The sequence below is a fragment of the Hylaeus volcanicus genome, chromosome 7 (genome assembly GCF_026283585.1).
Source record: "Hylaeus volcanicus isolate JK05 chromosome 7, UHH_iyHylVolc1.0_haploid, whole genome shotgun sequence".
Lineage (NCBI taxonomy): Eukaryota > Metazoa > Arthropoda > Insecta > Hymenoptera > Colletidae > Hylaeus > Hylaeus volcanicus.
The window spans coordinates 22,081,822-22,104,348 of NC_071982.1; the positions used below are offsets into that span (position 1 = coordinate 22,081,822).

Sequence of the window (22,527 nt, forward strand, 5' to 3'; positions counted from 1 at the left end):
TAAGAAGCAAAAGCAGACATGCGAAGAGACAAGCAAGGAAGGCAAAGTAGGCAGGCAACGCGTACTCGTGACAGAAGAAAAAAAGAACTTGCAGAAGAGATTAGTGGATTAGTCGAAGCTTAGGGAGACACGGAAGTTGGTTGAATCGGTGTGGTCGACGGTAACGGACGCGGTAGACGCCTTACTCCTCTATTGCATGAATTTTACTTTATACGTATTTCAAAGAAAACATTATTTTTTGGTTGTTAGTATATTTATGAATGAATTAATGTTTGAGTTAAACGGTAAGCGAGGAAAAGGAAAAGTTTCAGACGTACACCAGGCAGAAAGAAGCGATTGGAGAGTATTATATGGTTCGCATATCGGACTAGAGAGCGATAGATAAAGAGAAGGTGATTGCATTCGGAAAGAGGCATGATCTTAGCGAGAAAGGGAGAGACTACCAAACCAGCCGGAGAGAAGTCAGGCAATGTCACCGTTATGGCATGCACTACGTGGGCGGTGCATGCAAGTAAAGATGACACTCTACTAAACTTACCCCTTTGTGTTTTTGCGATAGAGGTTATTAATACTCGAGGATGCAATTTTGTACTTTGACTCAATCTGTAAAATAGAAAAAAGTAGAACATTAGAACTTTGACAGTGGTTGCGGACCATCGAGTCGGGGATGATTTCTCGTCAACGACCCCCGAAAAGTCTACCGTTACCGTACGAGTCCGCGGCCCCGCGAACAGAGACAGCCAAGAAACAGAGAAGGGACAGAAGAGACCCGTCGCGTTTAGAAAAATCACTTCGTAACGAAACCGAACGACCCGATAAATAGGCAACTTTAAAATTCTGTCGTTTTGTTGAAAAACAGAACGCAGTATAACTCGAGAACAAGATTCGAGACGAGAGATTGGACTCGTTTCTGCAGAGCAAACTAAACGCGCGTGAAAGAGAAGAGGAACAACAATTACATTTCTTTCCACTTTTTTCTTCTGCTGCTGGATCGCTACTCTACAATGCGAACCTCGATATCTTCCGACTTCCCGAGCAATGCAGTATTTAATGCAGTACTGACGTCGAAACCATCGATCGTGTCTTCCATCTCAGGGGTTAATCGGTCGTACTCGACCGTATTAATTTGTGAGGATTTTGGAGGAGTTGATACATGCGCGTTAATATTAATACCAGCATATGGAACGGTGCAACAAGTATTAATAATGGGTGTGGTATGTCCCTCGCATGCATGGCTAGTACTTCATGGGTGTGTTTCTTGTATATCCCGTGTATACTCTCGCGCATCACTCGTTAGAGCTGCAGAGATTAACCCTCAGGCTACAGACTGTAATATTCGAAACGAACGGGGGATGAGAAAGTTACGCAAAGCAAACGTTTGAGTTTTAATTGTTGCTGGCCTCGTAAAAAAAAAGAAAATAGTATCGAGGCTCCTCGCGGATACTGTAGCTCCAAGGGTCAATTAAATCTTAATCCGATGCTGTTCGTTACTCATACCGTAGGCAACCAGTGTCAAAATCGAACACGGTTGCAAAGCGAAACGTGATTAATTAGGTGCGTCGAGATTATCGCGATGTTAACTGTCGCGAACGTCGAAACTTGTCGCTTTCTATCGGGACTTGTTACCGTACAGGTTCTCGAAACGTTCGTTCGTTATAAATAGAAACGAACGATACCGCGTTTTCGAACGCACCCGAGCTTAACCGTTGCTTATTTATGTAACTTGCGATTTTTATGTGACTACGGTTCGCGCGATTTCACCGTTGGAATTGTTTCCATCTGTTGGAGACAACAACTTTGATTAGTACTTGGTCCACCCTATCTAAATCGATTGTTCCTTCGGGGCAGCAGTCGAACTCAAATGGTTGACGCTGAAACTATTCGTGTCTTCGACTAGGTGTGTTGGACTGGATGCGTGTGGTTTCTATAAAAATGTTTGATGGTTCTTACAGCATTTAAAAGTCCTTGGACGGTTGGTGGCGTCACGTGCAGAGGCGTGTAAACGTCTTCGGACTCCTGACGGACGTAGAGCATCACCCTCTCCTCGGCATCCGTTGGACGAAGATGGGGGGGTTGTTGTTGAAGGTGCAGTCGATTGCCAACCCCGGAGACCACCGTTCCAGCGAGTCCAGCTTGCTGCACTCCTTGGAGCACCGAGCCCTGAAGCTCTTGGACCTGCATCAGCAACGAGTCCTTCTTGTCGTGCAGGCTAGTCAGATTGTCGGGCGGAAAGTGGTTGTGGAACTTGAGGGCAGGCAAGCTGGGTCTGCCGCAGGCTGGATAAGGGCTGCTACCACCCGCTTTCAATCCTCCGCCCTCGCCATTACTGAGGGACGACGTGTCGGTGTCGCCACCGCCCCCGCCGCCACCTCCGTAGAAGCCTGACAACTCCATCGTCGAGAACTGTCGTGGAACAAGAAAGAAACATTTTTTTTTTTTATTCGCACACGAGCCACTATTTGGCAATAGTCGATCTGTCTACCTACGAGGACGAAACGAGACAGACAAATCCGCAAAGGAAATTTAATCGTGTATATGGTTCGACCATCGTTCCGATGGTTGTTATCGCGATGTAAGAGTTGCGTTTGAAGGAGAGTTCTGGCGGTGTTGAGAGCAGAGGATTGTGGTGGAGACTACGTAGACTTTTTTTGTGCCATTTTTAAATAGAAATATTTGGTAAATAGTGTCGGTAATGTTGCGTGGCAAATTCTCTGATAGTTTTCTGTACTTTTCTTTCCGTCGATTCGGAATACAGACCTTGTCGATGGTGTGCTCCGCCGGTGGAGAAAACAGGACCGGAGGTTTATGGAGATCCACCATGGAATAAAATTCGCTGCGTTCCGTAACCGAATGGTAAAGTTCGTCCAGCTTTTTCCTACCGGTGGCCGTCATCTTCCTTTTCGCCGCTCTCCTCTCTTCGTCGCGAGTCTTCCTCTCGGCACCCTGGTAAACAACGCCAGCGATTCATGAGTTTCGAGATTCGCAGCATTTCATTTGATTTAAAAACGTTTAGTTTAGTTTACGTAACGATGACGAAAAGTCGAGGTTAATTACAACTACCTTATCGCAAAAGACTTTGATCTGGCAATAGCCACGATGCGATGGAGGTGTATACGAATGAGCGTGTGGCGGTGGTTCCTCGTAGGTATCGACTTGAATGTGTAGCGGCAAACCCTTCACACCCTTCTGACTCGAGAAATCAGTGCTAAGACACTGCACAGCTACGTTGATCTGTAACAAGAAACGCGGGTATCCTCGATCAGCTCGTCAACATTTACACGGGAATGCATGAATAAGCTTTTCCATCGAAGCCTCCTATACATCGTTACACGCAAGTGGAATCTCTCTAACGAACGACGATGAACCTCATACCTTTGCCGAAGATTCGAGTGGGTTCCAATACACAGCGATCGCATTGTGCGCGATCTCCTCGATGCATCCCACCAGTCCCACGCTGTTCTTCGTGTCTGTAATGGAGTAGATTATTGTTAAACTTGCAAATCACTCTGCAAACGCTCGAAAGGGCATCATCTTTTCACCTGCGTCGCTTCTCGTTTAATCTTACCGAGTCTCCGATAGTCCTACATCGAGCGGCTTGTGCAAAAAATGAAAGGTATACGTCTGTACCTCAAAGGCTAAGTTCAATTATACTTTTCGTTGCTATTTAAAATATTTAACTGTCGAAACCAGTATTTACGTATGCAACTATGAAAGATACAAAGATGCATGATTTTAGTTTTGATCGAGGAAGCTGATTAGAATGTAATCGGTGCTCGTGAGAAGAGGACTTAATGGTTCCAGCTGGTCGATTTTCCACGCTTTACTTACCAGCATCGAGGATACGTTGCTTGACAGAATGTTGCCTTCCGTGCCAGAATTGCCACGCCTTAATCTCGTCTTCGGGGCTCTTCTCTTCGCGGAACATCAGCATTACCACGCTCTACGCGACAAACCATCAAGCAAAGAACCTAAGTACTTTATTAAGCGTAATATTATAGGGGCTGACAAACATGGCGTCCGCTGACGTACTCGATGGTACTCGATTCTTTAGACTTTCTTCTCTTGTTAGATTGTACGATACTAGACTTGGCAGCGTTAGGACTATGGAGTCGACATACATATAAATTACTCTAGCTCTTATTCGTAACAGAATGGCGACGGACTGGAGACGAAAAGAAGGAAAGCATTTTTACGAGATTCAAGGGAAAATACAGAGTTTTGTTCATTTTGAACAGGAAATGACCGTGGAAAAAATCGACGTGAACGCAAAAGCAACAGGATGCTGGGGATTAAGGGGCATCGTGCAACAGGCGGCGAATGGAGCGTTGGTGATCGAATCGAAAGCTTAGATGGTCGGTATGTCGTGGCAGACGGTACGTTCGAGCATATTCACGGATCGCGTGTATCGTAAATTACATGGCAGCGTGTAATTATGCAACACAAATTGCAGAGATTCTGGGATCAATAGGCATCGATGAGCGGTTCTGACAGTCGAGCGTTCATTTTTCGAATCGTACGCGCATTGACTTTGGATCTAGATGAGACTCGTGGCCATCACTGCCGGTAACGAAAACTTGCAGGATCCATCGACGCAGCGACCACGCGATTCGTGATTTTCGCGTGAGCGTGGCATCGCTCGCGCGACATAGACACGCTCGAGCGCGCGGCTCACGACGCGCGCGTATAAATCACGCGGTACCGTATAATCCGGTAGCATAAATCGCACCATTCGACACTACTAATTCCCAATAAATGACCGCGTATTCGTAGATAGCCGTGTTATCGACGTTTTTCTCCGCTCGTGATCGTGATTCATTGGTAAAAATGTGTCGTAACGGGCGAGGTGTAATTATGTTGATTAATCGACGGGGACACGTGACAGTCGATTTTTTATCTTTGCCGCGAACCACCAATCGGACGGTTGTTTCGATTAAAATGGCGACGGTGGTAACACGCAGGCAGTCGCGTCTCTGTAATTACGGGATATAAAGTTTCGGCATACGATACCGTAGTCTATTCATGAAAAAGATCAAATTCTTATAGCGTAACAGGAATCGCGCGTTAATAAATGTTACGAAGAGAGGTTGTAACCACGTCGCCGCCAAGAATGTTGTCAAATAGCTCGTTAATGCTTTCCCGGAAACGTAAGCATCGAGTGCTGTGTAATCGATGATAACCAAGTACACCACTTATCGCGTCATCGTCGAGTATTAAACACGAAAATTGTATGATTAGCGGTTGCGATTCGGTGAGAGAAGTACGAAGCAGAAGTAGGCAAAATGTAAACATTGCAAAAAATAAAAACGTCAACAAACGGCATTTTAAGGAGAACGTCGTTATTGTTGTTGAAAACGCGTAGAGGACAGCAGATGGTCTACGCGAGCAACACCGACGCGATACGATAAAGACGAATCTATCGCACGTTCGTGGCAGTTTGGTTATTGTCCCGCCATTTAAGCCGCGCGATCAGATAAAGCGTTAACCTTCGCGGTTATAACCAGTTTACACGTGTCCTGGGGCGTTTTCGCGGGTTAACATTCATACCCTAGCCGAGTACAGATTGCCGACAAATAATTCAGAATCAGGCAACCGTTCGACGGCGGTAGGAGATAAAAAAATTCATGGCTTGGAGTCGCCACGATAACACGAGTTTCGCGTGAGTGTGACATCGGTCGCGACAGAAGCACGCTCGAGTGCCCAGACCGGTGTTCTATGGAGATTTTTCGTGATTCGGGTGAATGGGCGAAGAAATTCAGTCACCGAGAAATCGCAGAGTCTATTAGCAACGCGAGATTCGGTCGGAAGAGTGGTTCACCGAGGGAAAGGTGAGCACCGAAGCAAAAGGATTTCGATTCGCACCTGTTGTTTCATTATTTTTTAGAATATAAGATTATTCTCTGTATAGACGGACAGAGAACGAAGAACATCGGAAGTCGTATAGGATCAAGCGTAGAGGGCAGGTCCAGCTCGAATACAAAACAAGACAAAAGAAAACAAAAGGAAAGCAATATTACAGTGGCGAACAGAGAGGGAAACTTGAGAAGAGGCTGAAGGAAAAAGAAAAGGTCTAGCAGTCTGTAGACGAGCGAAACGGAAGAAGGCAACGCAAATACAGTCCGGCAGAGGTAAGTGCGGGTAAGCATAGATAGAGAAAAGCGTAAGGGTGGGGTATGGATAAGCGAGGAGTTTGTACTCGCGGCTCCCTCTTCGGCTTCGTACTCGTGTAAGTACATCGTTCGAATCGCCACGCGGCTGAACGTTCGATTAGCAATTAACGAGGAAGTCGTAACTCCTCCTGGCGGGAGGGAAAAGGAAAGAATCGGCAGCTTTATCAGGATGGAAATTGCTAACGGTGCGCTGTGCTGCCAATTAGAGCCGCGAGAACAAACGACCTCGTCCGACTTCTTTCGACGCGAGTGCCCCGAACGGGTCTGCGCGAATTCTATCGCTCGTAGGAGTCGGTAAACGAGCATAATGCAATGCACCGCGACGCGACTCAGCTTAACGCGATTTAAGACAAGTACGTCGCAATTTTGCGTCACGATGCGCGCGTCTAGTTATCGTTCATTGCCGCGAGAGTTTTATTCGGTTTATCATTGTGACGTAACACTCGAGAACGTCAGCCAGTTCTCCCCTTGCAAGCTTTCGACAGACTAAATTAATTTCGCTTACCTTGACCGTTTGCCCCGCCTTTAGGGTTGGCTTATCAGGATCGGGAACGTAGTCCAACGTGATACCGTAGAATTGTCCTTTGTTGATGTAAGTGATTCTGTCGTCCTCGCGTCGTTGCGATGTGCTGATCGGTGACTCCAGGTGGTATTTGAACCCATAGGCGGAGAATCTGTGCGCAGATTACGCGAACGATAAAACCATCAAAGATTTTTCCTTCTCTGTTTAATCGAGATAGTTTCACGTGCACCGCTGAATGTCCGATACGGATTGATTTTTAAATGGCCGGAGGTAATAACGTTAATAGACAGGCGCGCAAACGAATGTTTACACAGTTTTCAAGGCCAATTTCCTGCAAAACAAACACCTTTGACGTGTGCACACGGCTTTAAGTAGCGTTGAAACGCGAAATAAAAGGCGATTGTCCTTATCCGAAGGAAGGAAAAGTTTTTCTCTGGCCGCGGTTAGCCTATCAACGGCGCTGGCGTACTTTCCGCCGGTTCTAGTCGAGCTATTATCTTTATCTACGCGACGACACGCGTCGGAGACCAGCATGGTTTCCTATTCGCAGCAGTTTCTTTTCCTTGGCCACTCCGATCGCCAACGGAGAACAACCAGGACGGTGGCGGTGCGTGCGAGCCGATAACCGAGCTTGGCCCGGGTGAACGGCCTGTAAACCTTTTGCTCTTGTTTTATTCGCCGCACCGTCGGCGTCGGCGTCGCCTACCTCAGATTGCGCCTTATTATAACTTGCCTATCGGTTACGCGACCATGTCCTCGCTAGACCTCTACGGAAGGATCTCTGTCTTTACTTACATTTTTGGTATTTGGATTTTGTCCGCGTCGTTTTGCCTGCCGAAATCGTGCCATGGTCGCGATCTCGGCGGATTTGGGTTGGGGTTGGGGGTCGCAGCAGAGGATACCAGAGCTCCTCGTTGCACTTGCGCTTGTGCGTGACCCTGCTGCAGTTGAAGTTGCAGTGGTTGGTGGTGTATCACTGCACCGCTCTCGAGAACCACCGCGGCACCAGCTGCTGTTCCTCCAGGACACAGTTCCGTGTAGTCGAACGAGGACTGTGAGAACAAGAAACAAACTTTCGTTATTAATTCCATTCTAACCGTATCCTAGCGGTTGGAGACTAAACCCTTAGGCACGAGGCGGTTCTCTGTATCGCTAACGGATATTAGAAAGTTGAAACCGATGGGATATAACTCGTGCCGCGGTTAAATTATTTTGGATCGTTGGTACGATAAGGATTCGATACATCCAGGACTCGACGGTTGCTTCCAATTTTTCAGACTACTAAAACTACTCCGAGATAGCCGCCAGGAGCTCGGAGTATCGCGGTCAGAGGCGAACGCCAGCTTCTTCCGCGAAACAAAAGCGCAAGGAGCCAGAATAGAATAGGCCGGTGCGGTCTCGTAAAATTGACCAGGCTGGCCGCACGTGCTTCCATGCTTCCAGCGGTGGTTTGTTAATAAGCGGTCTCTGCCGTACGGTTTATTCCCTCGTACGTCTTTATGCGAAGCTCTCGAAGAAACCTCGAATGTAGCGCGGTTACCGCAGCTCGTTACTCGGCCTGACGAACGGCATCGCGGAAGCCATCCATCGAACCTAGTCGAGAACGAATCCGAGAGAAGCGTCGCCGACGCCGACGCCGACGTTTCGTTTTATCGCGACGTTATGGCTGGTACATCCCCCTATCGTACCACGATAAATCAATACCGCGTCGATCCCGTGATTAGGAATATTTCCGCGTTCCTATGATCGTTTCTGCTTTATGCGAACTACCCGAGTCCGAGGGTTCCTTTCTGTTCCGTTCCGGCGTAAGGCTCATCCTCGCTAACCGTTAGCCGGTCTTTCGCATCTGTACTTTTAGTAAACTTTTCTATGTAACTTTCTCCGTATTTGTATCTCTTCTATGCCGTATTATTACGTGTACGATAAAAAAGTGGAATAAAAATCAATGAAAAAATGATCAGATGAATCAGCTCTAATTATGCAGAAACGATCTCGGCTTAATCGGCCTGGTGGAATATTCAGATCGATGAAAAAAAACGAACGAAACGAGGTACGAGGGATTCTTGGCGCGCAAACACGAACGCCACCTTCGAGATTAATTGCTTTAATGCCTTCGACGGCGATCGCGCTTTTTCTCGATCGATTCATCTAATTGCGCCGCGATCGGAATCGTTTATACCCCCTTCCACTCGTTCGATGTCTCTCCATTATGCATTCTTTTGCGCGACACTCGAGCGCACGAGCATACTCGTGTATCGAACACGTGTCTGCGTGTGTTTTTGCATAGCAGCGAGTCGATATCTCGAGCGAATCGAGTTCGAGCGCAATAACGATCGAAACAAAACTTTGGCGTATCATTAGCCGCCGGTCAATACGATCGACGTATAGGAGTTTTTATCAGACTTGAGTCGCCGTTCGCGCAACGATTTATTATCGGGCTGCTGAGATTTGTCGGTTTTTAGGAGATCGAACCTATTCGATCGAGACTTCCCATTAAAGTTATTAAATTTTAACACAGGAACGTACGTGGTAGATCACAGTGTTGCGAAATCGCGGAAAGAGAAAATTCCAAAACAAGACGAGCATAATTACGAAATTGACGCGACCACGCTTCCGAATTTCACTTGGCTCGTGCTAAACGATTTACTTTTTATTTCTGCATCGGTGCGAGCTTTCCTGGCTCGTGGAATTTCCGTGTCCGCGGTAGAGATCGTGGCGATTCCCCTAATGGTCTTATCAAATAGCATCGTGTCGGTATCTCTTTAGCCCGTAGCGAATGTTACACACCCCGATATACGTGTTGGAGCGCGTCGAGGATTTAATCCGTAATTACATGTCTTAGCAGGCTGCGTTTAATGCAGCGGTGCGCAAAGTCTTTTATATTAAAATGCGATAAACGACAATAGAAGGAGGAGGAAATCGTATTCCAAGACTGCAATATTTTTAATCGAATAACGAAAACGTATAGGATTGCTCGTTAACGAGTCAAGAAATCATTCGATTAGCGTGTTAATCGATTTGATCGAATAACGAAGATGGTTGTGAACCGCTGGTCTAGTGTAACATGTTTGCTAGCAATCGCGGAAGTCGTCAATCGCCATGCCAGTTTATCCGAAATTACCTCGCCAAGCGAAACGGTCTCGAGGGAAAGAACGAAAACGAAAAAGGCAAATCGTTCCTGCGCGCGCATACCGAGACTCGAATATACGTATTTTAATTACTGTTGTACGTATCAGTTTTCGTGCAGAGCGTTTACACTCGCGATAGCTGGACGAGTCTCTGCTTTTATTTGCAACATTTGCAAGAAGCGGAGCAGAACGGAACGCGTGCTTTCTAATTCGTAATGTCAACCGCGAATGCTAATGACTTACTCGCGCGAATAAACCGCTGCCCCCGTCGGACGATTAATGTTTCCGGAAGCGCTCGATTACGCGCGACAACCGAATCGCGCGTAGGAGTGATGAATCGCTAATGGTCCCACGTGGAAGTCTTTCGACGCTCGCGAAAATTACGCGAGAAACGTCCCGTGAGCAAACGATGCGCTACCCCCCTTTTCATCTAGCTCTTTTCCTTTGTTTTCGTCTGCTAGCGAAACTCGTACAGTCCACGTACACGTTACGCAATCATTCGCAAACCATCCAAACACATTATTAAATATAATTAAAACGATTGACGTTATTATAAACTTGACATTAAATTCACGGAAATCACAGAGAACTTACACAGTCAGGTATTTTGTTCCCGATTCCGTCGACACTTCTTGCAGGTTGCGCGTGATAATAATTAACAGCCGTCGTTACATAAATCTATCAATAAAAATCACGTTTCGCGATTTTCCACGTGAAAATTTGTGGGTTCGGTCGTCGGAAATAGATTCCTAGCTACGCTCGTTTTCGAGTCGCGGGCTTTGTTTTCGCGTCCGCGCGGATCGTGTTTGAGATTTCGTGGTCGGAACGCAGACGCAACCGCGTTCGCGAAACAAGTGGCAAGTATTATACGATTCTCCGTCGAGGTATAAATAAATGTGTCAGTATCTCCGAGAGATATGCGTTGCTGATTATGTAAAACGCTCTAGTGTCGTTACCAAGCCGTGTAAGTTCTGTTCCACGAGAGCGCGCAGAAAATTATTGCGCGTGGAAGAAGTTATATCTAGCGAGATGGGGGCGCGATAACGCTTAATGGTAGGCGTTGTCCGATTAATTTGTTAGAGGCGATCAAAACATCTTTACGGTGTCTGGGCACGAAATGAACGCGATGGAAAGTGATCGGTGGGGGAAACGTCCTCGGGGAAAGTGTTTGGGCGCAACGCCGAGGATGGTTCTGCACGAGTACTGTGGCTATTTTAAAATAGACTCGGCGATCGGTATTGACGCGGACTCGTATACGCTCAACTAACCTGATGTAGCGCCGTGGGTGGATGATGATCTTGCCTGGGTGTGACAGCGTCGGCGCCGATGCCAGAGTCAGGGCTGGGAAGATCAACGGTCAGGACTTTGCTGCTGCTCGAGGACGAGCGTATCGCGTGTGTCGTCGCGTAAGAGCTTGGCACAACCTCGTACCTCGTGTACGAAGCGGTCGTGGTCGACAATGAGGACGAACTCGAGGAAGCCAACGGTGGCAGAGTGTCCCCGGTGACGTAGACCGCCGTCGCCTCTTGGTGCAGTCCACTCTGGTTCCCAGCATTCGCGGCGCCTGTTCCCGACGTCGACGTGTACGTGGACTGTAATCGTGGGCTGCAAGAGGTGTAGGGGTCGTAGGGGCTTCCGTACTGTTGCACCTGTAAATTTGTCTTATTGGTAGTTTCTAAAAAAAAAAAAAATCGGTAGAAGAAGCAGAAATTTGGCGTCAGCTCACCTGTAGTTGATGTTGATGATGATGGTACATTCCCGGTGGTGTAGGACTGTCTGGCTGAGCCTGTTTGTGCCTTTTGTTGGACTGTTGAGCCCCTCGGGAGGAGCTGAGGTCCTCGGGTTCCCTTTTGACGCCGGCGATGCCCGCGCTGGAGGAACCGTCGTGTCTGAGGGATTGCGGGCTAAGCGGAAGCGGAAGGCCACCCTGTAGGCTCTGGCCGGGACTGTGGGACTGCTGGTTGTACTGATGAAGGAAGTGGTGTAGTTCCCCTCCTCCGGCGCCTTCGCCGCCTTCCATGCGATTCGTCGAACCGGAACCGGAGCCAGGCGCCTCCTGCACCAGCAGCTTCTGGCCCATCACACCCCTTCAACAGTCCGTGGAGAATCGACCTTTAGCAGCGGCCCTTTTGTGCTCGACTTTCGAACTCGGGATCGGAATCGGAATCGATCGACTATGCTAAGTACGCGTGACGAATCGACTCGCGAACGAACCATTGCGCATATTTGCGCATTCTTTGGCTGGGTCTGTCCGTTAAAGGGACTGGGATCCTTGCCTAGTAAAAAAGGACGAAACGACACCTCCTTTACAGTGCATCGTCCTGTTTGCGAAACTTGCGAGACTCCTGGGTCTCGTTCCAATTTTAGTTTCTCGATCCAACAGAATGTTATTTCTAACTCATCGTCATTTATCCGTGCCCTACCAAGATAATTACCGTTATGGCTCTTGAAAAATATGAATTTCATCGGGCTCGGATAAGCTAATGATAGACTTTCAACTGTCCGTTAAATCAATCGCAATGTCGCTCGTATCCTATACCTTGTGGGAAATTATAATGTTAATACCGTATTAGCTAACTAATAGGGCGATTTATCGTAAGGCGCAGAGTTTATGACGAAGCTAAGACATCGATCGACAGTGCGATTTCTGCGGTACATTTGTCATCTCCGAGTTTTTACGTTCCACGGCGATATCATCGGGCCGCGTAACATTCAAGAAAAGCATAATTAATTCATAGATTTTCAAGGTCCGTCACGGAAAATAAATGCGTAATGTGTCTCATCAATAACGTTATGGCGTGCGCGTGTTTCGCAACAGCAGATTTTCTCGGTAAAAATCCGAGATAAAGACACCTCGGATAAATATCAATGTTCTCCAATCATTACTAAATATAAACGATAAGTGCGAGGCATTCCTCTGCGCTCGTTAATTAATCGCAGCCGATATATCGTTAAGCCTATCTCAACTCCGCAATCGAATGTCATCGTCGCGCGAGGTTCTTCCCAAAATATTCGCGAGGACAGCTCTTCTGGATGCCCGGAGGCGTTCAGGAATCTCCATGAATCTTTCGTCCTACATCACGGATTAGCATCGCATTACCACGCGACGGCATTAAAGCAACGCGGAACGAATACGGCGTCTCCCTTGGATCCATTTCACGTAAGCCGAATTCATGAGGCCGCGGCAGCCGTAGCCTCCGGTTATGACAGACTGTGCAGCTTTCCGTCGTGGAAAGTACAACCGCGCCGCGCCAAGTCCCAGATCTACCGGTCGTTTTTCCTATCCTCACCTCTTCAAGCACAAGTGTGCCGAGGGCGACGACGTGTCACGTCTTTCTCTTTCTCTCTCCAATTCATTCCTCTACTGTCTCCATCGCTGGTACTTCTCTCGTGTCACCCTTTTCCTCGAGGATCTCCGTGCCTCGAAGAGCGAGTCGAAGCAGACAGAAAACACCGTTCGCGAGGTGGAAAGAGGCCGAAGAAGGGAAGAGAGAGGGTTGGAGACGAGTGAGATCAGGTATCAAGTGTAAAAAAAGAGCCATTGTACGGGAGCATCTGACCGTAGGGTAGGTACCACAGTGGCGATGTTCACCGGGCAGAAAGAGAACGAAAGAGACACGAGGACCGTCTACAGAGGAGGAACGAGAGAAAAGGACGTCGAGACAGGAGAACCTGGCGGAGGTTGCCACGACACGGGCAAGGACGAGAGCAGGGAAGAATGGAAAGAAAAGGAACTGTGGAAAAAAGAACGAGCCGAGAGCGAAAAAGATAGAGCTAGTGTGCACCGAGAGCGTTGGCAGTTTATAAGGGTCCCCTGTATTGTGGATACGTATTATCATGCTAAATATAACATGTTAACTACTTCGCATAATGCCACCCCGCGATCCTCTCGATTCTTTCCCGTACGACCGTTCGACGAATCGCGTTTCCGCGCCCAGAAAATTTTATTGCCGCCCGTTCGAGGCAGATGCACCCGTCGTCGTCGCCTGCCACGATATCCGCGGTTCCCAGACGAGGAACACGCTACCACGTACCCAGAAAAACGGGAACGAAGTCGGAGTGGTGGGCCACAACCATGGAACAGACTTCCTGGTTAATCCTCGTTTATCGAAACTCTAAAAGTGAAACATTAAAAAATGTCGATATCGCCCACTCTTCCTGCATCAAGAAAATTAACGACATTTTCTGAATAAATTCAGACGGGATCCGTCGTCGTGACATTTCAATTTCCTCCTTTCCATTTTAATCGTGGGAGTTGAGTTACGTTTAATGCAAAGCATCGTTGTAAAATTCTGACGACTGGAATCAAGGACTCGCTCGGTACCAACGAAGACTACGACCCGTTATAATGAATTTAATAATCGCATCGAAACGCGACGATTCCTGTTAGGAATTCTCGACAGCGGCTAATACTTTCCAGCAAAACAATAATGCCGCTACTTTTCCCGTTTACACAGACACGCGAGTGCCTTTAACAATTATGGAAGGTCTATCGCAAATTAAACGAGGAGTCGTTTAACGGCGAGTCGTTCGCACAAGTACCATTCGTTGGAAAAGTATTCGCGTTTTGTATTTACCAAACCCATCACTGGCTATTCTCCGATGAAATTCGTTGGAAATTTAGGAATTTGCGACCGTTTCCTGTTCAAACGAGCCAAATTATTCCACGTAACGTTACACGACCGTTTTTGCTATGCCTTTGTGGCCACGCCAAGCAGACGCAACGCGCCCGCGCATCGTCGGTGGATGCGCAAAACAGGCAATTACGCGCTTACGGTGCAGCATTATCGACGACAAGACGGACGCACCTCGCGAGACTCGAGGTCGTCGGGTCAGCGGAGGGTCACGACGAGCTCACGGGTTCGCGCGTGCGTTCGCACGCGTCGTTCGTGGAAAAGAGGAAACCACGCGGTGCGGTATCCAAGATAACTTGCAAGTAGCTCTGTAAGTTCATCCGCTAATCGTTCGGTTTGAATATCGATTAATTCGCGACCGAATTTATTTATGTCGACTTTTGTTATCGTTGTTATCGTTCGAGTCGGGAGATCGTTAGGTTGGCCCGGAGATCGAAGAGGTCACGCGACTTGCGGTACCGAGCAGGACCCGCTTGGAAACCGGAATCGGCGTTTCTCAAACCGGAAATCGATGGCGGAAGAGTGTGCGTGCGCGGGACCTGCCGGCGTTGGACTCGAAAGACAGGTCCGACCGAGTGGCGCTCTACCAGCTCCGGGGCCGGGTCACGCGTTTGATCATTATTGTCTGGCCTCTACCTCCTTCTTTTTCGCCGTCTTCTTTTTTCGTTTTACTCCCTGCTTTTTCCACCAGCGATACGAGTATACACGCGTGCTTTTTGCCTTTACCGAGCACGCACGCACGCACGCACGCAACCACCACGTCACCTGTGCGCGCAGCACGTGCCACTGGGTCCACGGTATGCATATGTACGGCCGCGTTTTTTGACGTTCCACCCAGCGAATTTAAATGCGTATCGCGTGGACAAGCCTGGACTTCTGCTTGCGACGCTTCTACGCCGCGCCGCTGCTCCCGTCTCGCGTCTTCGCGGACGCGGCACGCTTAGGTAGGGAAATTGCGTCGTTCCGGGAAGACGGTGTTTCGGGAAGCTTTGGGGGATTTGTTATGTCGGACACGCATCCGGCGGCACCGTTGGATGTTTTGTTCGTCTGTTTCGTTCAAGAGTAATCTAATTAGATCTAGATTACGGGCTTCGGCCTGCCGCGTTATGCATATGTAGGGTCTAGGAATAATAATGTATCGAGGACGAAAAGTAGCTGGACACGAAAATTCCCGGAACGCAACCACCTCTTGGACGCATTGATTTATTAAATTGTTCCACGGCGCGCGGAACTCCAATTAGCAGCAGTGCTATCAAACCGCGACCTGAAACCGACAACTGGTTTAATAAGCCTGCGCAAAGATTCCAACCACGTGCGATCCGTCCAACTCTAAGTTTCATTAGCACAGAGTCACGATCGCGCTATATGGCGGCGACGTTGTCGATCTCTCTTTTTACTCGCGTCTTTGGGTCTTTGGCCGGTGAAGTCGTCTCCTCGACTGCGAGTACACGACTCTAGCAATAGCGGACCCGAAGAACCAGCTGTAGAGATCGTAAGGTCAAAAACACGATCCGTGATCTGGAAGTGGACGCGTTTTCGCAGCGGGCTGCAGGCTCGAGGTATGGAGGATTGGACTACTATCCGTTGCAAAACGGGAAGGCGTGGACGTCTTAACGCCTGAGAACCGGAATCACACGAAACGGTAGTTCACGGCTGTCGTTCTGCGGCATCGGTGGTAATTGAGACGCAGAGGTCGAGGGACTAGCGGCGTTGGATTAGAAATCGTAAAGGACATTCCTTCGAGACTCGTTACGCAAAAGGAGACCGCGCGAACTGTCACGCGTGGTATGGAGTCGTTCTAGGGTTACCTAGGGTACGCCTTCCTCGTCGTTTGCTCCAATTATTAGGTAAAAAGTTATGGACCATGACCGGCTTTGGAGTTCAAGTCTCCGTTTTCTTTTTTCTTCTAAAATAAAAACGACCAACTCGATGAGAGGAAAGGACCTTTTTCCCTCTCGTATTCAAAACCGTTCACCTCTTCGGTAGTTGAACGAAACCTCCAAGATCTTATCGCTCGGATCTCACACCTCGAAGTTAACCATCTCTGCGTACAGTTTCGTTGTTCCAGTGTCTCTCGTAATTACGCCTAGCGACCAAGATTCGCTAGGATCCCATAAAACGCGGGGCTTCGGGCCCCGTGTCGCGCTGCAGTCTTCCACCTAGACTTGCTCGATGAAAACCGACTCGCCGACTCGCCGCCGCGCCGCCGTGCCGCGGCCGTTGGAAAACGCGCGAGAGTGTGCTAGAAGTTAAGCGAGCAGCAGGGGCGCGGCGATGGCGGGAAACGTTTACGGCGTTTTGTGATCATAAATTCAAATAAAGGGGAACGCGCTCGCGTTACGTGTCGGGCATAAAGCACCGGTGGACAGCGAAAACGGGGCATGCCACTCGTCTCGGCGCGGCTTGATTCTGGTTCTTCAGGTCCGTTTCGTTTTACGACGTGACACGAGGCCCCCTCGTCAAGTGGGTCAGAGGCCATCGTGTACCAGAGGCACGCCGGGTTCCTCGTAGTCGACAGATCTCCGCGTAACGATAGCACGACCACGAAACGCGTAATAAGGAGTTAAGACGACGCCGGACGTCCACCGGGAAGGGTAGCTCACCTCGTTCACCAGTTTTCTGGTATTTCTACGCTTCCTCGAAGTTTCCGAGTTCTCTTCCTTCTGCTAAAAAACTTGTTGGTTTTAACGGCAACGATACTTTTCAGTGAATCGGTAATCCCGTGGGAAAGCACACCGTGAATCACACGTGACGCACCTTCGAAGATGCGTGCAATAATCATCGCGGATGATTCATGTGCTACTGAAAATAGACGCGTGGCGCTAAATATGCGCGCACAAGGGATTCGTTTTCTTTTTTTGGAAGATCGCCACCTAACGATAACCCGCGAACGCAATAAAACGCGACACCGCGGCCAGTCGTCGCGGACGTAATCGCTTTCGTTAAAAGTCGACCTTTAAACTCCCGTCGCGAAGCGACCGTCGCTTTGTATTTCACACGGAAACGAACACGGCGAAACAGGTCTCGTTTAAACGATCTTGTGACCAACTTTATTACGAAATTGCGAATTAATTTTTCAGAAGTAGTTGAGAAACTCTGAGCGAAAAGTATGATCTTTCAGGGAATTGTTCAGCAACGACAGGAAACGCAAGCTCGGCGAAACGAAATCCACCGCGAGAGAAGGATCGGTTCGAATTCCGTTTCTCAATACGTAATGCATCCCTTGGTACTCTGTAACTCGGATGTAATGATACGCTATCGCGTGTCGAGGAGAAAGAACCGACAAAAACCGTGCCCGTGATACTCGACTGGATTGCAAGAAACCATTAATAGCGACGCTGAACGTTGCAACAATATCGATACGAGTATCCACTCTGTGGTAGCTATTCGTAGGTAGATCAAGGTAGCCCTCTTCGCACTTGCCAGTTGATTTCATTCGTACAATTCTTCCTGTGTTCCGTTGCTCGTAAAGCCAATCTATTCGTAACGATCCCTCGGCCGGAACAGCACGCACAATTCGCTCGTTTCTTTAATTCTCGTGTTCTCCAGGTTTGAAAGCCGCAGTTATCACTGGTTCGCACGAGCGTTTAGATTAAAGTGGCGATCACGAGGCCCACTGGACCCAACTTTATCGCGGCGGCTTGCTGTGAAACTGTACGCCGATTCCAGGCGACGTTACAACCCCATGGCGAGACTTAAGTAACACTCGACTCGAGCGTAACAGCCCTCTCTTTGAAATTATCTGTCTTTCTGGCCGACCATCGTGGTCAGATTCGCCGATTCGCGAAACTTTCTGCCTCTTAATGGGACCATCCCGTGTCCGAGGTAATAATAATTTCGCTCGTTAAGGGTAACACGCGCCGTGTGATCTTCCACGCGCATCTTTGACGATATTCGGCGCGTAACAAGTTCGCCGACGCTTTCGTTTCATCTCTCGACGGGCCATTTTTTGGCCGAGTTAGGGATTTACGAGTGTTGGTGCACTTTTCATACGCGTAATTAAAATTCAAATCCACGTTAATTACAATACGAACCTTTAAAGCACATTTCGTTTCGTTCGCAATCCGATTCTTAACGGAGCCACAGGTTCATCGGATCGGACGTATATTCGCGTTCGAAAAAATCGCAGCGTCGAAACTACCTTTGAACACTCTCGATGCTATCCGCGTTCGGACGTATTTTACAACCGCGTCTTCAGGGTTGCGCAACCACAGGAAACTGCGACTGTCGTTAGCAGCGTCGTAGGATAGTTTACAAACTTCGCCGAGGTCTAAGGAGCCCCATAGAATACGTGTATTTATCGCGATCCTCGGTTTCCTGCAAACACCTCGCGATAAAAAAATTCGAGCGTGATTACGATTACCAATGACCACAACTCTCGGTTTGAACGTACGATTGAGAAATTTTCCTCCAACTGATGCGGCGATGGAATCGAATAGAAAATAACCACCGGCAGAATTGCTCACTCCGCGATGTTTTATTAACCAATGTTTCAAATGAAATCAATTTTTCAAAGATGTTTCGAATTCTATCCAAGTTGAACGAACTTTGTTTCGACGCAAGGAAATTTGCAGGTTTGCACACGGGAAGAGACGAGCAATTTGTCTCACGGTAGCCGAAGAATTTCCGTACGAGCATTTTTCGCGACTCGTTCACGGCAGGATCGCGATGACGTACGATTTTAACGGTCAGGCGTTTATATTATCGACTTTTGCGGGAGAATTCGCTGGGAGATCCTAACGTCTTAACATCGGCAACGGTATATGCCTAACCCAGACCTTGTACTCACGGTGCAGGCGTATATCGTAGCCATTAGTAAGCGATACCTGAAAAGGGGTATAGAGGCGGTTCGAGGATCGCACGTCTTCGCGTTTATTCCGTAATATCTTGGGGGTTTCTCGAATGCACGTCGCTGGTTTCGACTGGAGGCGTCTTTAAATTGTTTGCTCGTGACCTATGGGAGACGAAGACCCTTTCCCGAGCGAAGAATTTTGCCCGTGCTTGGAATCGTTGCGTCTTGGGAGGTAGATGCTGCAGCGATTATCAGTGAAAGTGGAAATTTACTGTTGCCGTGTGATTTAATTAGATTCCTTCGGGTTTGGAAAAATCTGTCACGGTTATCGCGATGTCAACGCAAAGAATGATAGAAGGAACGAGTTCCCGAGGTCGACCAAGAATCTCAAAGACGAAGATTAGTCGACGGAAGATTATTTCTACTTTCTTTAATGATTCATCGCGTACTTAAAGAAACGCCAGGTAATAATTCTTGACTGTAATACCAGTTTTTAATGGAGTTACTTATTACCACTTAGTTCGATATTAATTTCAATTAACAGTCACTAGATAGTATCGTTTCGCGTAGTCTCCGCGGTAAAGAGTATAAAAACTCGAATCCTCCGAGTCATTCGAGAGGAAACAAATCGACTACCCTCGAATCTATCGCGAAACCTCCCCGTGCGAGTCTCACGCGTCGATTTCGATCCCCCAGGGACGACCGTGACACAATGAAATTGGATTAAGCTCGTGCTCCGGGAGTTGGAGCCAACGTGTCCGCTGCCTCTTCGGGAGAGAGAGAGTTTTAACGATCCACCGGCGTACAAATTGTCGAGATGCTATCGCTAGCCCCGCGGGAGCTTGGCGGGTAAGAGCGAGAGCAAAGATGGGAGTAGAAACTGGCGATCAGATAGCGGAGACGATAAACCAAGAGCGACGAGGATAACAGACCAAGCCAAGAGGATGGAAGCTCGTGTAAAAAGGATGAAAGACAGGGGAGAAGATGCGAGGGAAGATTAGGGCGGCATCTCCCCACGGCGTAGAGACTCGGGTGATCCCGATGCCACTGTTGCTCCGCCAGTATGCGTCGCTATTCGTCGCCCTGGGCCCTGACGGTGGGTCCCGTACGTTAAGGATTCTCAACAGTAAATTACAAAATATGCTAAGCGGCCGATATAAATCAAAACCTGGCAAGGGTGCCTTAGAAGTCGCTAGGAAGGGGTGGTATCGCAAAGAAGCGTCCTCACCCGTCCTAGTCCACGGGCTCCAAACGGGGGGGGGGGGGGGGGGGGGCACTCGATTCCGGTTCCAGGAGACCCAAAATAAAGAGGGTGCACCCGTGTCACGAAACCAGGAGACTATCTCTCTTTCACGGACCAAACATCCAAGTTTGCAAACCGAGCAAATGGACCGGAAGACCTAGCACAAGCAGATATAGGGTAAGGTAACCTTATTTGGACTGCCAACCAAATTGGATCACGCTGACGAATGGCTGAACCCGCAATTAGCGCAACGATTGGTACATGGATACGACAACGCTTGAAACGTCTATAGTCTATTACTACGATACAATTGTAAAATACGCTACGATTTTGATAAAGCAGTAAAAGACGAATTTTCTATTATCGTTCCAAGCGCCATGTCTGAGAACTTCAACATGAATAAACTAAAGTACTCGAGTACATGGGTGCCGCAGTTTTGCTCCAGAGGTGGGAATAGCTGACGTCGGTTATGAAATTCGAATTAGCCGAGCGCGAGGATCAGGGTGCGCGTCGTGGATCAATGACGGAGATTTACGATGGGTCTGGGTCGTCACGGGGGTCGATTTCGCGGCGAGCTGGCGCTACTTCACGGGGATCCGCGATATCCAGGTGCGATAAAAGCGCGCGGTCGTGTTTGATACGGCCGCGGGAGCCGCCACGCCGATCAAGCGAGTTCGATGCGTGATTGAGATACCGGCAGAGAGGATCGATCGGCTTGATTTACGCCTCGTAAGGATCGTAACGGCCGCCATTGTTTGTTTGTACACGTCAGGCCACCCTCGGGGAAAACGTAATTACGTCTGGTAAAAAGTGTACTTTAGTCTTTTGAGCCGGAACAGCCATAATAAAATAAAAAGCATGGAATGCAACCGCGTTAGAGAAAGATTTATTGTAATTCGGATTGGCAACTTTTACCGAATCCTTATTTCGCCTATTTCTGGTTGCGATACCAATTTCTACGGTGGAATCGGTGCTCGGCGTCCCAGCGATTGTTTCACATAGAGTCGAGGCGCGTCGCGATAAATTATGCTGACTGCGAGTACTCAATTATGCGCACGGGGACTATTAATCGAGATACGGGGAAACGTGGATGTTAATAAAGCGTCGGGCTGCGTTGAAAGTGTTTTCAGCGACGTTTACACGCGACTATCTGGCGATCTACGCTAATCGAGCACCTCCCGATTCACCGAGTCGTCGCGCGGCGCTATCTTGGCGAACCCGCGAACCTTTCAGCCAATTCGAACGCCTATCGTCGTATTAACACGTTTCATGTCAAGTTTTTTTTTTTTCGTTTTATTTATGTACAAATAGTTTACTCATACAACTATAAGTTGAACAAATGTCGAGGACTCGTAGACACGTAATATTTTAATCGATTTGACACCGAGCCCTGAATATTCATGAATATCGAAGCGATCGTTGCGAAAGGACTTTTTGGAATAATTACGAGAGACGTAAAATATTTACAGTTGTCTACTTTGTATACCGTCGATGATATCTCGTACGTTACTATATTCAAATTCAAACAGACTCACGTGGACCAGAGTTCATGAGTGGGCGGTAGTTTGACATCTGCCGCGGTCTTTTCCGGCAGTTTGTAGTACTCGTACACGTAGGAAGCAGCAGGGTCGTCACCGTGGCTAGCGACGGCCGAGACCTGGTGTTGCTGCTGGAGATTGAGCATGGCCGCGGTCGCTACCGAGAGCGGATGCTCGCAGTAGGTCCGCCAGTCGCCCTCCATACCCTGCACCTGCACCTGCACCGCAGCAACCCTCTTGTGTACCTCTGGGTCGGCGCCTTCGGCGCCGCTCTGCAGGGACTGAGCCGTCTCTTCCGCACCCAGTTCCTCCTCTTCTTCTGTATCACGCTGTCCGGACACGTAGCTTGCTTGTTGTTGTTGCTGCTGCGAGGTGTCGTCGCTGACCACGCCGTTTGTCTCTTCCTCGCCGCGACTTCGTCGTCTGAAAGTAACAAACGCGATTCTTCGTTAGACGATACCTCCTCTTTGCCGCGAATAAGCATTTCAGAGCCGAAGCAATG

The 22,527-nt window shown here is 48.5% G+C and overlaps 2 protein-coding genes across 3 annotated transcripts in view; one reads left to right on the top strand and one right to left on the bottom strand.

The window, feature by feature from the left end:
• Nucleotides 1–22,527, bottom strand: part of LOC128879738 (protein grainyhead) — a 95,036-nt gene that overhangs the window by 4,399 nt on the left and 68,110 nt on the right. Inside the window, exons 4-14 of one of the 2 annotated variants that reach the window (XM_054129158.1) lie at nucleotides 22,023–22,448; nucleotides 11,545–11,905; nucleotides 11,087–11,467; nucleotides 7,486–7,742; nucleotides 6,673–6,841; nucleotides 3,829–3,940; nucleotides 3,373–3,467; nucleotides 3,061–3,231; nucleotides 2,758–2,943; nucleotides 1,951–2,403; nucleotides 539–603 (exon numbers count right to left, since the gene is read on the bottom strand). In XM_054129158.1, the coding sequence (XP_053985133.1) occupies nucleotides 539–603; nucleotides 1,951–2,403; nucleotides 2,758–2,943; nucleotides 3,061–3,231; nucleotides 3,373–3,467; nucleotides 3,829–3,940; nucleotides 6,673–6,841; nucleotides 7,486–7,742; nucleotides 11,087–11,467; nucleotides 11,545–11,905; nucleotides 22,023–22,448 (2,676 nt within the window). The remainder of the gene's footprint in view (nucleotides 1–538; nucleotides 604–1,950; nucleotides 2,404–2,757; nucleotides 2,944–3,060; nucleotides 3,232–3,372; nucleotides 3,468–3,828; nucleotides 3,941–6,672; nucleotides 6,842–7,485; nucleotides 7,743–11,086; nucleotides 11,468–11,544; nucleotides 11,906–22,022; nucleotides 22,449–22,527) is intronic. The other variant, XM_054129159.1, reaches the window with a different exon arrangement.
• LOC128879742 (zinc finger protein 888-like) overlaps nucleotides 3,971–22,527 on the top strand; it is a 143,360-nt gene continuing 124,803 nt past the window's right edge. Inside the window, exons 1-3 of the mRNA XM_054129170.1 lie at nucleotides 3,971–4,373; nucleotides 4,451–5,825; nucleotides 5,906–6,125. The gene's annotated coding sequence lies outside the window, so the exon portion shown is untranslated. The remainder of the gene's footprint in view (nucleotides 4,374–4,450; nucleotides 5,826–5,905; nucleotides 6,126–22,527) is intronic.